The 13826-nt window shown below is 50.3% G+C and overlaps 1 protein-coding gene across 2 annotated transcripts in view; it reads left to right on the top strand.

Moving 5' to 3' along the window:
• Gsg1l (GSG1 like) overlaps nucleotides 1-13826 on the top strand; it is a 202696-nt gene that overhangs the window by 57475 nt on the left and 131395 nt on the right. For both annotated transcript variants that reach the window (XM_076552022.1, XM_076552021.1), the window contains exon 2: nucleotides 4344-4391. In XM_076552022.1, the coding sequence (XP_076408137.1) occupies nucleotides 4344-4391 (48 nt within the window). The remainder of the gene's footprint in view (nucleotides 1-4343; nucleotides 4392-13826) is intronic.

Here is a 13826-nt window from a genome sequence, read left to right as displayed (position 1 = left end):
AAGGGAAGAGACAGCCTCAGACAGACAAAAGACAGCATATTAGATACCTTTCTGTGGCTGTGGCAAAATACCACAACCAATGCAACTTGTAGAAGAAAGAGTTAATTTGGGTTTATAATTCCACAGGCATAAGAGTCCATGATGGCAAGGAGGCCTGGCAGCGAGTGATAGCCATGGCCGCTAGAGCAGAAGCTGAGGGCTTCACTTGAAACCACAGGCAGGAAGCAGAGAATAAACCCCAACCTCTGCCCCCAAGGGAGATGCTTCCTCCAGCAAGGCCACACCTCCTAAACCTACCTGTCTTAGTCAGGGCTACTATTCCTGCGATGAAACTCCATGACCAAAAGCAATTTGGGGAGGAAAGGATTTATTTGGCTTATGCTCCCACCTCACTGTTCATCATCGAGTGAAGTCAGGACAGGAACTCAAGCAGGACAGGAACCTGGAGACAGGAGCCGATGCAGAGGCCAGGGAGGAGTGCTGCTTACTGGCTTGATCTCCATGGCTTGCTCTGCCCCAGGTGCTCTCCAGATTCAAAGCAATCCTGAACAGAATTCCAACTTAACTTTTCTGCAAAAAATTGACACGTTGGTCCTAAAATTCACGTGAAAATGCCAGAAATTTGGAATAGCTGAAACAAAATTTAAACTCAGAATTTCTCATGTCCAAGCTTACTACTAAGCTCCACAGACAATACAGTGCTGGCATGATGGTAGCCATGAAGAGCAACCACATACAGGATGGAGCCTGCACTCATCCTGATGGGTTTCTGTCAATGGGCCCAACCATCCAGTGCTGAGAAAGTCATCTTCAGCAGTGGTGCTAGAATAGCTGGGACCCGCATGCCAACGCCAGGCCCCTTCATACACAGACCCATGGTCAAGTGCAAGTATTAAAGGGACAGGATTTGGAGAGTGAAGAGGTGAATCTCCATGAAATAGGCTAAGCAATCCTTAGATATGATCCAAAACACGCAGGATGAAGAAAATTGCAATAAGTGGGTCTTCATTAAAGCCTGAACTCTTTATTCTATTGCCTGCTTTTATCTATTATCTATGTCTGTCTGTCTATCTATCTATCTATCTATCTATCTATCTATCTATCTATCTATCTATCTATCTATCTATCTATCTATCTATCACCTACCTATAATCTATGACCTGTTGATCTGTCATTTGTCTGTCATCTATGTATGTATCATCTATTTTTCTATACCTAGCATCTGCTTCTTCGTATCTAGGTATCTACTAGGTATCTATCCAGGCAGCTTCAAGGGCATCTCTAGTGACAAAGGGCAAGCAATTCCCAGTGTTGGGAAACTAGAGGCCTCATCCACTGTGGGTGGGAGGCCAGATGGCCCAGCTGATTTGTAGGTAGCCCGTGTCTCCTTGAGGTCATGACCCATGATTTTACTCCCAGGGAATGCCCCCAGAGAAACAAAAACTTGGCTACAAAAACCTTGTCCGTGAACACTAGCAAATGCCAGTCAAAAGGAACACACACCCATGCCTTTGGGCTAGAGACTGGATAGCTGAAATGCAGTGCCAGCGCTGTGTGCCTTGTCTTCCGGACACGTAGTCCAAGACGCGGTGGATGCTGGGACCCTCCCATAGAGCAAGCTGCATCTGGACTAGGTTCCCTCATGGCCTGCAGCACTGCCACACAGTCCCCAAGGCGTCTGTCCTTCCATGTTCTCTGCATGGGGCCTCTTTGCACCATTATTCTCACACTTGGGACCTTCAGTAAGTAGAATAAGGGTTACCCAGACACAAGCCTTGTGATGCTTTGAGGTTCATGAGGTAACAAAGAGGCTGCTCGAGGGACTGACTAGAGACGTTTGTATACAGTGTGGATTCATTGCTCAAAGGGCTGAGGAGTAGAGTGTGGGGACGCACCACGCTGCTGTGAATGGGGTGTGACGAGAGCATCTGAGTTTTTTATTTGTAGAATTTTCCATTTATTACTTTGAGGCTATGGTTGACCACAGGTAACTGAAGCTACAGAAAGCAAATCAAAGGAGTGTGATTCTGTACTAAAAAAAAAAAATCAATGAAGTGCCGATACACGGTACACCTCAGACACCTTAGAACCATGATGCTAAGAGAGAGAAGCCAGTCATGGAAGGCCACGGACAGGATGACACCATTTCTGTGAAATCCCACCCGGAGAAAACCTAGAGACAGAAAACAGATTAGCCATAGCCTAGGGCTGGGAGGGTTGGAGGAAGGGAGGGTGGACTGCTAATAGGTACAGGGTTTCTTTTGGGGACAATGAAAAAGTGGAAAATTGATTGTAGGGACTGTCACCAAGACTTGTGACAATACTGGGGACACATGGAGAACCATCGACTTTCCTTAGAACAGTGATCCTGGGCCATGTGAGTTACACTTCAAGCAAAGCATTGTTAAAGGGAAGAGACTGCAAAACCCTGGCACATAAAGCTTAACTGTGACCTGGAGCCAGGCTTGGTGGGAGCTGGAGCCAGAGCTGGTGCTGGAGCTCGCCCTCTCCAGGCCCAGGAGAAAGTCAAGGGCCACCATATTCCCACAGGCCCATGCAGATGTCTTAACTTCTTTTAGATGGGTAAAGTGCTTGAGACTCAACACATTCATCTTTATACTAATGAGGATGTGAAATACACATTTTTTTGAGACAGTGTGCTGGCTAGTTTGACGTCAACTAGATCCAAGCTGGAGTCATTTGAGAGGAGGCAGCCTCTCATGAGAAAATGGCGCCATAAAATCTGGCTGTAGGGCATTTTCTTAATTAGTGACCAGTGGGGGAGGGCCCAGCCCATTGTGGGTGGTACTGCCCTGTTCTGGCAGTCCTGGGTTCTATAAGAAAGCAGGCTGAGCAAGCCACAGGGAGAAAGTCAGTAAGCAGCACCCCTCCATGGCCTCTGCATCAGCTCCAGGTGCCTGCCTGCCTGAGTTCCTGCCCTCACTGCTTTTGATGATGAACTGTCACATGGAAGTGTAAATGAAATAAACCCTTTCCTCCCCAGGTAGTTTTTGGTCATGGCGTTATCACAGCAGTATTAACCCTAACTAGGACAGACAGGGTCTCACTATAGAGTGTGGGCTGTCTTCAGATTCATGATCCTCGCAGCTCAGCCTCCCAGACGCTGGGATTATAGGCATCTGCCACTACACCTGACTGAAATATAATTTTCCGTTAGTTTTCTTTTCTGTCTAGGGAAGAGGTCATGAAGGCAAAGAACCCAAGATCCAATCAGTGTGCTGGTCTGGTCTGAATTTGAACACCTCACTTACCTCTACAGCTTTTGGGAAAATAGTGTATCACTGAAGAAAGTTATAAACAGTTTACTCAAAATCTAACGAAAAATGCAATTTTCTTTCTTGCGGGGATGTGTTGCTGAGCTTGAGCCCGGTCCTCATGTGTGCTTGTTACTCTGCCACTAGGCCAGCTCCTCAGCCCCCTTTCTCCTTATCGCTCCCTTCCAGAATGTTCTTGCTTGTCAACACATCTCTCTTTGTATTGTTGATCTTAATCTGAGCAGCACTGTTTTGCCCTTCCACCCAGGCTGGTGGCTCCAGCGTCTCAGAGCCTTGCTGTTTACATCTGTGAAGGAAGGGTCTGGCCTCTCGGTGAGGAGCAGAGTAGAAACAAGCATGCCTGAGCACCGGCATGCTGTCCACCCGAGGGTGGCCTGATGGAGCTTGGGCAGGAGTGACACAAATCAGAGGAGAGACAACCTCTGAAGGGCCCCCCGTGCTCAGGTCCTGGCTTCCTTAGCCCCAGCTGCCACCACTGCATTCTGGACCTTGCCATTGTCCTGTGGCCGCCAGGAAGCTCAGGATCCAGAGCCCTCAGTGACTTTGTCAGAGATCTGTGGAGGCTCCAAACAGGCAAGAGGAATTGGGCCAGGAAGGGTTTAGAGAGGAGCCTGGATAGGCCAGTGGAATCCTTCCTGGGTCCACAGTGGGAATTTGAGCTCTCGTGTGTGTGTGTGTGTGTGTGTGTGTGTGTGTGTGTGTGTGTGTGTGTGTGTGTGTACATCTGCTTCATGTGATCAGCATACAGAATGGATAGGAAAGAACTGGATGAGTCTGGGAGAACAGGACGCACAGCCTGGGCAGGATGATGGTCAGGAGGAGATGCGGGGCAGGAGGCGGAAGAGCTCATGCCTGTGGCTTGGCCAGGGATGGGCAGCTGGTGGTGCCCACCCAAGTTCCTGGCACACAACAGGACTGCTTGAACTCCTGGTTAAGAGCTGCCTGGGTCCGGTTAGGGGTGGTGCTGCCTCTGGGACTCTTGGAAGGGGTCAGGCAGATTGTGAAGCTGTGTCCTCCTGTTCTGAAACCCTTCTTTTCTTTCCCAAGGTGAGACATGCCGCAGCTTCATTGACCTGGCCCCAGCTTCAGAGAAAGGTAAGTAGTTGGCTCTGCCCTCCCTGGGAACCTGCCTTGGTCTGGTGGTTTGTCAGAGCCTGGCTGTCTGTCCTGCAGCCATGAAGCTTCCAGAAGGTGGATGTCCTGTCACACAGCACTGTCTGTCTCTGGGTGTGATGAAGTGAGGGGGGCCAGCAGAAGAGGGGCACCTTGGCTGGGTGATGATCCTACCCCACAGACTTGCCATTTTCTTGGAAAGCTCCATCAAGTCTCATGGGGAGACTGAGGGACAAGGGATAAGAAACTCAGTGTCCCTCAGTTGGCAGAAAGGAGGCAGCTCTCCCAGCTGAGCGAGTGTCCAGCTGCAGGGACTGCTTCCTCTGCTTCCTCAGGTTCCCTGGAGCCATATCCTGTTTGTGCTCATGGCCAATCCTGAGGTACTGGGTTGAGCCACCAGGACCTGGCTTCAACCACAGATGACTAGCAATCACTGTGGTGAACCAGCAGTTTTCACAAAGGGGGCTGGTGACTCCTGGGGGATTGGTTACTAATCGTTGTCCCTCTATGTCAGCCAAGACCTCTGTCAACCTCAGATGAAGGGTCTGCCCCTCTCACTGCCTCTGCTGAAGGGGAAACATCCCAGGGGGATTACACCACCAGAATTTCAGATCAAAGGGCAGGTAGAGCTTTTGAGATAGGACCTTGAGTCCAGTGCGGGCTCGTTTGAGCAGGACTCTGTGTGCATGCCTCCCTTAGAATGGTGGGTGAGCTCTGCAGATACATCCAGTGTGAGCATGTAGACACCCTGTGTGCCTGTGGCGATTGATGCTCCAGGGCACCTGCATGGCCCTGTGGTGCCCTGTGGAATACTGTGTCTGTTTACAGGGTAGGCATGTTGGCCCTGCTCCTCCAGCGGTCTCTGGCCTCTCTTGCTCTCTTTATGGGGACTGAGGGCCCCAAGAGCATATGTCATCTGTTTTACCGGTGGTGCAGTTTGACTTTTAGGGCTTGGTGGCCACACAGAGGACCGTCGGATGGCATACATCAAATGTTTATGAGGAGACTATGTGGCAGGCTGTGTCACTTGGTGATAGAAGGCTTTTCTGTCCCCACAGCCTCTCAAAGGCTCTGGCTTTTCCTCTGGGTGGCAGGGTCAGTTTGTGGCAGCTGAATGGCTCTCCCAGCTGCCTCCCCAGGCCCCAGGTGCTCTTGGGTCAAGCTACCTGCTCCCCATCTTCCTTCTGCACTCGGTTCAAATAGGAGCCCAAGGCGCAGAGATGAATGACTTTCTCTGAGCCATCCCCCACCCCTCCCCTGGAGTCTGCCCCAGCGAGTTCCCTCTCTCCCCAAGCATACTTTTCTTCTAGACGCTGTGGGCCACACCAGCTTCCTCCTTCCTGGAGTCCTTCTGATCTGCTAAGGTAACAGAATGCCCCCTGACAACACACACCAGTGGGCCTCACGGGGGGTTCTCTGGGCCCTGTTCTTCACATACAGAGTCACACAGCCCCTCCCACAGCTGAGGAAACAGGAACAGGAACCTCCCATAGTTAGGAGGTTGGATTATAATCTGGTTCTTTCCTTGTTTCTTTCTTTTCTTTTTCTTTTTTTTTTTTTTTTAAAAAAATGCTTACATTTAATTTATTGTGTGTGCATGTATGTGTGCACATACGCACCTCAGCACACGTCTGTAAGTCAGAGAGTAATCTGTGGGGATTGGTTCTCTCTTTCCACCATGTGTGTCTTGGGGGTTGAACTCAGGTCATCAGGCTTGGTGGCAAGTGCTCGTACCCCTGAGTCGACTTTCTGCCTGCTGTTTGTCTCTTGAGACAGGGTCTCATGTAGGTCAGGCTGGCTTTGAATTCCTGATCTCCCTGTCTCTATTGAACCTGGTTCTCAGACGTCTGGTTCTTCTGCTGCCAAGGCAGATCCAGGGGATTGTGGGAAGCCTGGGGCCTCTTCTTCATGGCCTCTGTGTGAGTTCAGGCTGACATTTCCCTCCTTGCCTTAACCTCTGTTCTAGACATGTTTATGTTTCTGTGGCAGATTATTGGCTACTCAGCCTCTTGGTGGCCACCATGGTCTTATTATTTATTGTGGTGGTTTGAATAGGAATGGCCTCTGCAGACTCATGTGTTCCAATGCTTGGTCACCAGTGAGTGGCACTATTAGGACATGTGGCCTTGTTGGAGTGGGTGTGGCCTTGTTGGAGTGGGTGTGGCCTTGTTGGAGGAAGTGTGTCATTGGGAGTGAGCTTATTACTTATTTACTTAATTATGGTGAGTGTGGACTCAAGGACTCACACATGCTGAGTGGGTACTCACCAGTGAGCTACACCCTAGTGTCAGAATGATTTTTAAAATTTTATTTATTTGTTTGTATGGTGATATTTTATTTGTACTGAAATGTGATTTTATTTGTATGTTAATAAATAAAGTTGCCTGGGGGTCAGAGCTAATAGCAAGCCATCTCAGAAGCCGGGCGGTGGCGGCGGCGCACGCCTTTAATCCCAGCACTTGGGAGGCAGAGCTAGGCGAATCTCTGTGTGTTCAAGGATACAGCCAGCATGGAGACACATGCCTTGAATCTCAATACCAACCATAGAAGACCTGGAGGTCTGTACAGACAGGCAGTGACGAGGCGGTCATGTGGTTGAGTTTACAACCAATGAGAAGGCAGAACAGAAAGTCTTTATAAAGACAAACACACAGGAAGTAGCTCACTTTCAGAGATGTAGGACAACAGCGACAGTGAAGGGTAAGGTTTTTAGCTCTTAGCTGTTGCTCTGACCTCTTGGCTTTCATCTCTGTATTGGCTCTGTGTTTCTTATTGAATAAGATGGTTACTTCTACAACCTTGTGTATGGGTGTTTTGCTTGCATCTATGTCTATATACCAAATGTATGCCTGAGGAGACCAAAGTTAGACATTTATGAGCTACCATATAGGTGCTGGGAACTGAACCTGGGTCCCCTGGAAGAACAGTCAGTGCTCTTAACTGTTGAGCCATTTCTCCAACCTGTGTGTGTGTGTGTGTGTGTGTGTGTGTGTGTGTGTGTGTGTGTGTAGTGTATCATCTTAGGCCCAGGCTAACCTCAAACTCATGATCCTCCTGTCTGAAAATCCTGTGTGCTGGGCTCATCCTAACTTAGAATGCTCTTTTCTTTTTAAAACAAAAATCACATAACAGATCCTTCCTGTGGGTCACATCTTACTCAGGGTAAACTCAGTATTGTTGCTATGGTTTTATAGGCCTTATGTGACCTGGCCTTCTACCCAGGATGGCATCTCCTGCCACCTTCCCTTCCTCATCACACTCCAGCTCCAGAATACTTGCTGTTCCTTTGATCAGCCAAGCTGATGTGTGCCCCAGGGCCTTTGCACATGCTTGCTGCTCCCTGCTCCTGGAATGCTCTTCTTCCAGAACTCTGTCCCAGTTATCCATGCGGAGATACTTAGTTTATGTTCTAACAAATAAAGCTTGCCTGGAGATCAGAGTGCAGAGCTAGCTGATATTAACCATAGAAGCCAGGCAGTGGTGGCACACACCTTTATTTCCAACATGTGGGATCTCATGCCTTTGATCCCAATACTTGGGAGACACATGCCTTGAATCCCAGCAGTAGGGAGGCAGAAACAGGAAGTGATATGGCTGGGCAGAGAGAGGAATATAAGGCAGAAGGAGATAGGAGCTTGGCCCCCTTTTTGGCTGAGGAGTTGGTAAGGTGAGAGGTGGCTGTGGCTTGCTCCTTTATCTCTCTGATCTTTCAGCATTTACCCTGATATCTGACTCTGGGTTTTTATTATTAAGACCAAATAGAATTTGTGCTACATATACACACTTAGAGAAATCTTAGTAGCACCTAGGTGCACATGCTAGAGACAGAGGACTCCTATGGGCTCCCTTTGATGTTGACTAATACTGCATTGCTTTATTAGTGTTTGCAAAGACATGCACACGCATACTTGTGGATGTAGATGTCCATACATTTTACATATATGGAATCATGAATTCCCTTTTTTAATCAGTACCCACAACTTCTCACCTCCTCCCCCTCATCTCCCTCCTCCCCCACATCCTCCTCCTCCTCCTCCTCCTTCTGTGCTATGGGTAAACCAAGACCTAGCATATGGTAAAGCACGGTTTCTACTCCTGAGCGGCACCCAAGCTCTCTCTTCCTTTTGTGAATAGCTATAGACTATCCCTCCCATGACATGGAGACTTCATTTAAGCAGCTGGACGCTCAGTCTGAGTTGCTTTTGCACCTTGTTCTGTATTACAGCTAAACCTCGGGGACCTGCACACATCTCTCTCCCTCTGAGGCCAGTACACTCCCGGGCCTGGGAGATAGCCACCTGCAACTTTTTTCCAGCTCTAATTGTATGACAAGAGCGCCACACCTCTTTCCTCTAGAGGACCTTGTGCCTCACTCTCTCCAGGATTTCCATAGTGACCTCTCAGCTGGCTGCTTATTTTCCAGGCTGCACTGCTTAAAATCCATTCTGCACCTACAGAATGCTCTAGAAGAGAATGATGAGCTTGAACATCTGACAGCTGCTTACATCAACATGGGGTGTGGGTGATGGCGCTAGGCCTGCCTCCCAACTAACATCTGTGCCTAACTAACTCTCCACCATCTTCTCATGCCTCTGCCTTGCTGATCTTATTGACCTTGCAAAAATCTATTCATACCTCAAACCCTTCATAGGCATGACTCATTTTGGAAAGCCATCCCTGAACCTCCCCAAGACACCTGTCTATACTGATGTGTCATGTCAGCCCCAATCACACTGTTTTGGAGACTTCTTTACCGGGCTGGCACTCCCTGAGGACAGGCAGTATGTCTTGTCCTCTATCACTCTAGAATGCCAAACGCTATTGACACACAGAAAGAATTTAGTAAAGGTTTGTTGAATGAAAAAAGGGAAGAGGGAAGGACCTTGGGCATAGAACAGGAAGATACCTTTTTGTTTAGGGACCTGGATCCATCCTCTGCGGCCTGCATCTGCTTCAGCCTTCATGGCTGAGCAGCTTTAAGCTGTCTCTCTCTCTCCACTTCCTGCGGCCAGCAAGCCAGGGTCTTTGACAGGGACCAGGCGGGAATCTGTGGGAAACAATGTCACGACTAGCTGGTCTCATGTCTCAGTGCTGTGAAACCGCTGAATCGGGTCTCGGCGCGCCCCTCCAGTTTTTCAGCCTCTCCACGGCTCTGCCCTGAATCATACATAGCACCATTCTTCTGCTCACTTAATTTAGTGCATTTTATTGATTATGTTGTAGAAGTGGGATATGCGGAGATGAGAACATGCTGGAGAGTGGAACCACCTCCACAGGGGCCCAAACTGCCATTGGCACTATCCTGGGGTCGTTGCTGGCCAGCACGGTCCTCAGCCCTGCCACCTGGGCTCTATAGTAACAACCTTCCTTGAAAACAAGCACACAGCAGAGCCCGTTTACCTGGAGCCATTTTACCCCCATCTTACCTCCTACCCCAGGCAGACACCCCCCTACCCCAAGCAGGCACCCCCTACCCCAGGCAGGCACCCCCTACCCCAGGCAGGCACCCCCTACCCCAGGCAGGCACACTGTCGCCTTGCTCAGGAGCAGCCTGTCCTGTCCTTTGTCACCCAACCTGGTCCTGCAATTGTCTTTCTGTATGTGGTTGGAGCTGGGCAGTATGGAGACTCTCCTAGCCAGCCTCCAGAGAGGTGGTTCTCAACCGGTGGGTCGCGACCCCCGCCTTGGCGGTTGCATATCAGATATTTACACTGTGATTCGTGACAGTAGCAAAATTAAAATTATGAAGTAGCAATGAAAATAATTTTATGGTTGGGGGTCACCACAACATGAGAGACTATTAAAGGGTCACAGCATCAGGAAGGTTGAGAGCTGCTGCTGTAGAGGGGGTCAGAGCCACAGTCTGGACAGAGACCTTCAGGAGGATAGGTGGACGTGTCCGATACAGGAAGGGTCTAGAAGTGGTTTCTTGTCTGGTCTCAGGGCAGCAGGAGAAATAGCTCTGTGGGATGAGTGGCCTGTGAAAACACAGACTGCGCTGTCAGTGTGGGGACGGACGGCAGCAGGTTCTCAGGAGACAGTGGTGAAGAGCTGAGCAATGGAAGGGAGGGAGAGCCCAGAGAGGCATACGTGCTCGCTCAAGGTCACACAGGAGTCTCTGGTCAACACTGGCTCACCTTCTATTTTAGAGGACTTTTGAGCAGCGTCCTGTGTACTCTGCCTCCTCCCTCCTCAGCCACCCTTCCCTTGCAGCCGCTGAGCCTCAGGGCCACCGACCCCACCCCCACCTCCCCAGCTCTAATTCTGCCTTTCTTTCCCAAAGTTCAGCATCTCTAATTACGGACTCATGTAAAGCCCCTCAGCCTGGGGGAGGACGGCTCCCAGATCACAACATCTAATGGTTACTTTAGCTGCTCCAATTCCAATTACGAAGGATTACCTTTCCAGGTAATTAGGGATCTGGGTAGCTTTGCCTGCTCTTTCTCTCGCAGAGCGTTGTATTAACCCTGACCAGTGACCGGCTTTCATGTTCTATAATTGGAAATGCTTCCTCTGTGCTGAGAAGCCTGTTGAGCGTAAACAGCGGTGATTTAAATTTCTAAGTGCCTCTGTGGGCTCTGCACACTCTGCTGAGAGATCGTTGTGCGGCTCTGGGGTCCCCGGGCTCGGCACAGGATTGGGGAGCACGCATCCCGCACGTTTGCGTGAGGGGACCAGGATCCACAGCTCCGGTTAAGAGAACATTTGCCTGCAAGTCTACCGGCTGTTCACCACTGAACCACCCTGCTTGGGATGCCCTGACATTTGTAACTGGATCTTATCGAATGTGTTAGTTCACTGCCACGGTAACAAATACTCGACGTAACTTACAAAGAGGCAGGATTTCTATCAGCTCGCCGTGTGGGAGGCTCCATCCCCTGATCCTTGGCCCTGTCGCTTGGGGCTTATGTGACACATCTGTCAGGGTTCAGTGGCAGAGCACACAAAGGGAAGGCTGGACCAAGCTCCCCAAGTCTCCTTTGAGGCCACACCCCCAGTGACCTCACTTCCTCCCCAGATCTGTAGCAGTCGCATCTCCCATATAGACGACACATCACTTGTGTCCGACATCTGCCATGTGCGTGGTACTATGTGCTCCTCCATGGTGCCTGTGCAGTGTGAAGCGTATTCCGGAGAGGTTGAACTACCAGGCACAATGCAAATGAGATGCAAATACTATGTCAGTGGGTTGAAATAGCTGCTGGTCGGCTTTGTTAGGGCAATAATAAGAAAAAAGTCAATCTGTATTCAGTATGGATCCCTTTCCTTATTTTATTTTTTGAGGCAGGATCTCACTACATAGCTCAGGCTAGCCTCAAACTCATGATCCTCCTGCCTCAGCCTCCTGAGTGGTCAGATGGCAGGGGTGCACCACTGTGCCAGGCACAATCTCTTTTCAAGTATTTCCCTGGTGTAGCTGAGCCTGGGCACAGACTTGTGAACACAGAGGGCAGACCGTGGTTTCCTCCATATAACTGACTAATGGAGACGCATGGGTATTTAATAGGTGCTCTGTGAGTTCACGGAAAAGCACATAGCTATGGGACCCACCGCCTGGCTAAGGCACAGATACAGGGCAGGCTCAAAGATGTGAGTCTTGCAGTCCCCAGCACCCAGCTGGTGTGGCTCCAAGCTGAAGCTGCCAGGCTGGGCGCCTCCCTGCTGTCCCTATCCGAGGCCCCGCTGCTTGCTGTCTCTCTGGGCATTGCTTTGGTTTGTTTTAGACTGTTCCCCAGCCGTGGCTTTAGAAATGTTTTTCTTAGGATGCTTTAAAATGACTCTTAAGAACAACAACAAAAGGTTATAGGGCTGAGAGATGGCTCCATCAGTAAAGCGGTTGCTTTACAAGCGTGAGGATCTGAGTTTGAGCCCCAGGACCCCCAGGAACAACACTGGGTGTGGGTAGCATGAGCTTGCAGACCCAGCACTGGGGAGGCAGAGATGGAGGATCCCTGAGGCTCACTAGCCAGCCAGACTAGCCTGCTTGGCAAGCTCCAGGAAACTGAAAGAATCAAACAAAATATAAAAGCAAAACAGAGCAAAGAAAGGTGAATGATGTCTGAAGACTGACATCCTCTGGCCACTACATGCCCAAACACACACACGCACACGCACACCAACTTATTTCTGTTTCAGTAAATGCCAGCCCCACCCATACAACTAACTGAGAAGTTGAGGCTATCTCTATACCAAGCTATGCTTGGGAAAACCAAGGCTAAGAGAGGTGGAGACATCTTGTCTGAGGTAACATGGGCAGGGGCTAGGGTATTCCCTGTGTCACCAGGATGTCTCCTGCTCTGGGAGAGTGAAGTGAATCCTGGGCAAGCTGGCCAGGGAGGTGAGCTGGGCGAGGAGGGACTGCTGGGGGTGGGGTGGGGAGTGCAGGGGCCCTGGTGACCCCCCAGCCTTCTGCCTCCCGTGTGTTGCTTTGTTTCCTTCTTGCTCTGCCTGCCGCTCTGAGAAAGGGACAAAGCCCCCAAAGGTCACACGCTAAAGGCTTGTCTCTCAGCCTGGGGCACCTCTCAGAGCTAGAAGAAACTCCAGGGGCAGGCCTGGTGAGAGCCAGTTAGGTTGTTGGGGCTGTGCCTCAGAAGGGAATGTCGGGACCCTGGACCCTTCTCTCATCTCCCTGCTTCCTGCCCACCAGGAAGGAAGCTGCCTTCCCACTGTGTACTCTTGCCATGATAGACGGTGCCTCCACAGGTCCAAAACAAGGGGCCAAGAGACTGTAGCGGAAGCCACTCAGCGATACCCTCCAGCTGAAGCACTTCCTTCAGGCTCAGGAAGCAAAACTCAGAAGCCCCAGGAAACTTCCAGAGTTGTAAAACTCTCAGGAGCCCTCTGGTCGTCATGCAAACAGGAACACTGGTGTGGCATCGTGGGGGTATGGCTTCCGGGGGTGCAGCTTGTGTGAGTGACCCCAGTAACCTCCCTGGTTCACCAAGCTGGGCTCTGGTGGGATGCTGTCTTTAGTCTGTTGTTGGTGCCCTAGCTGGAGTTAACAGAGGTTCGTTCATGTCACCCCTGGAAAAGTCATGACACCTCTGAAGCTGTAAGTCATGGTAAACCTGTCCCCATTTCAGCTGACTCCTCCAGGACTTGGGTCCCATGGGACAGAAATACAGGGATGTGGGCTCAGCTGCTGTTTTCCAGATGAGGAGCTGAGGCCCTCCGTGGAGCTCTGTGGCTGCCACCGCCGGCTCCGTGTAGTAAGTCTGCTTCCTCCATACAGTCTCTAAGAAATGGGGTCCCCTTTGCAGCACCCTCTCTCAGCCCTGGCACACAGTAGACACTATCTGCATACCAGTCTGCTGCAGGCATGCTATTCTGCTGAAGCCTCATCATAGCCCCCAAAGGTGTTTCGGTTTTTCTTGTTCATCAGAAGTTGAAACAGGGAAGTTGAGGTTAGAGAGGCTA

This window comes from Peromyscus maniculatus, chromosome 1 (genome assembly GCF_049852395.1).
Source record: "Peromyscus maniculatus bairdii isolate BWxNUB_F1_BW_parent chromosome 1, HU_Pman_BW_mat_3.1, whole genome shotgun sequence".
NCBI lineage: Eukaryota > Metazoa > Chordata > Mammalia > Rodentia > Cricetidae > Peromyscus > Peromyscus maniculatus.
The sequence above is the reverse complement of the archived record's forward strand: the minus strand, read 5'-3'. Positions and strand labels throughout refer to the sequence as shown.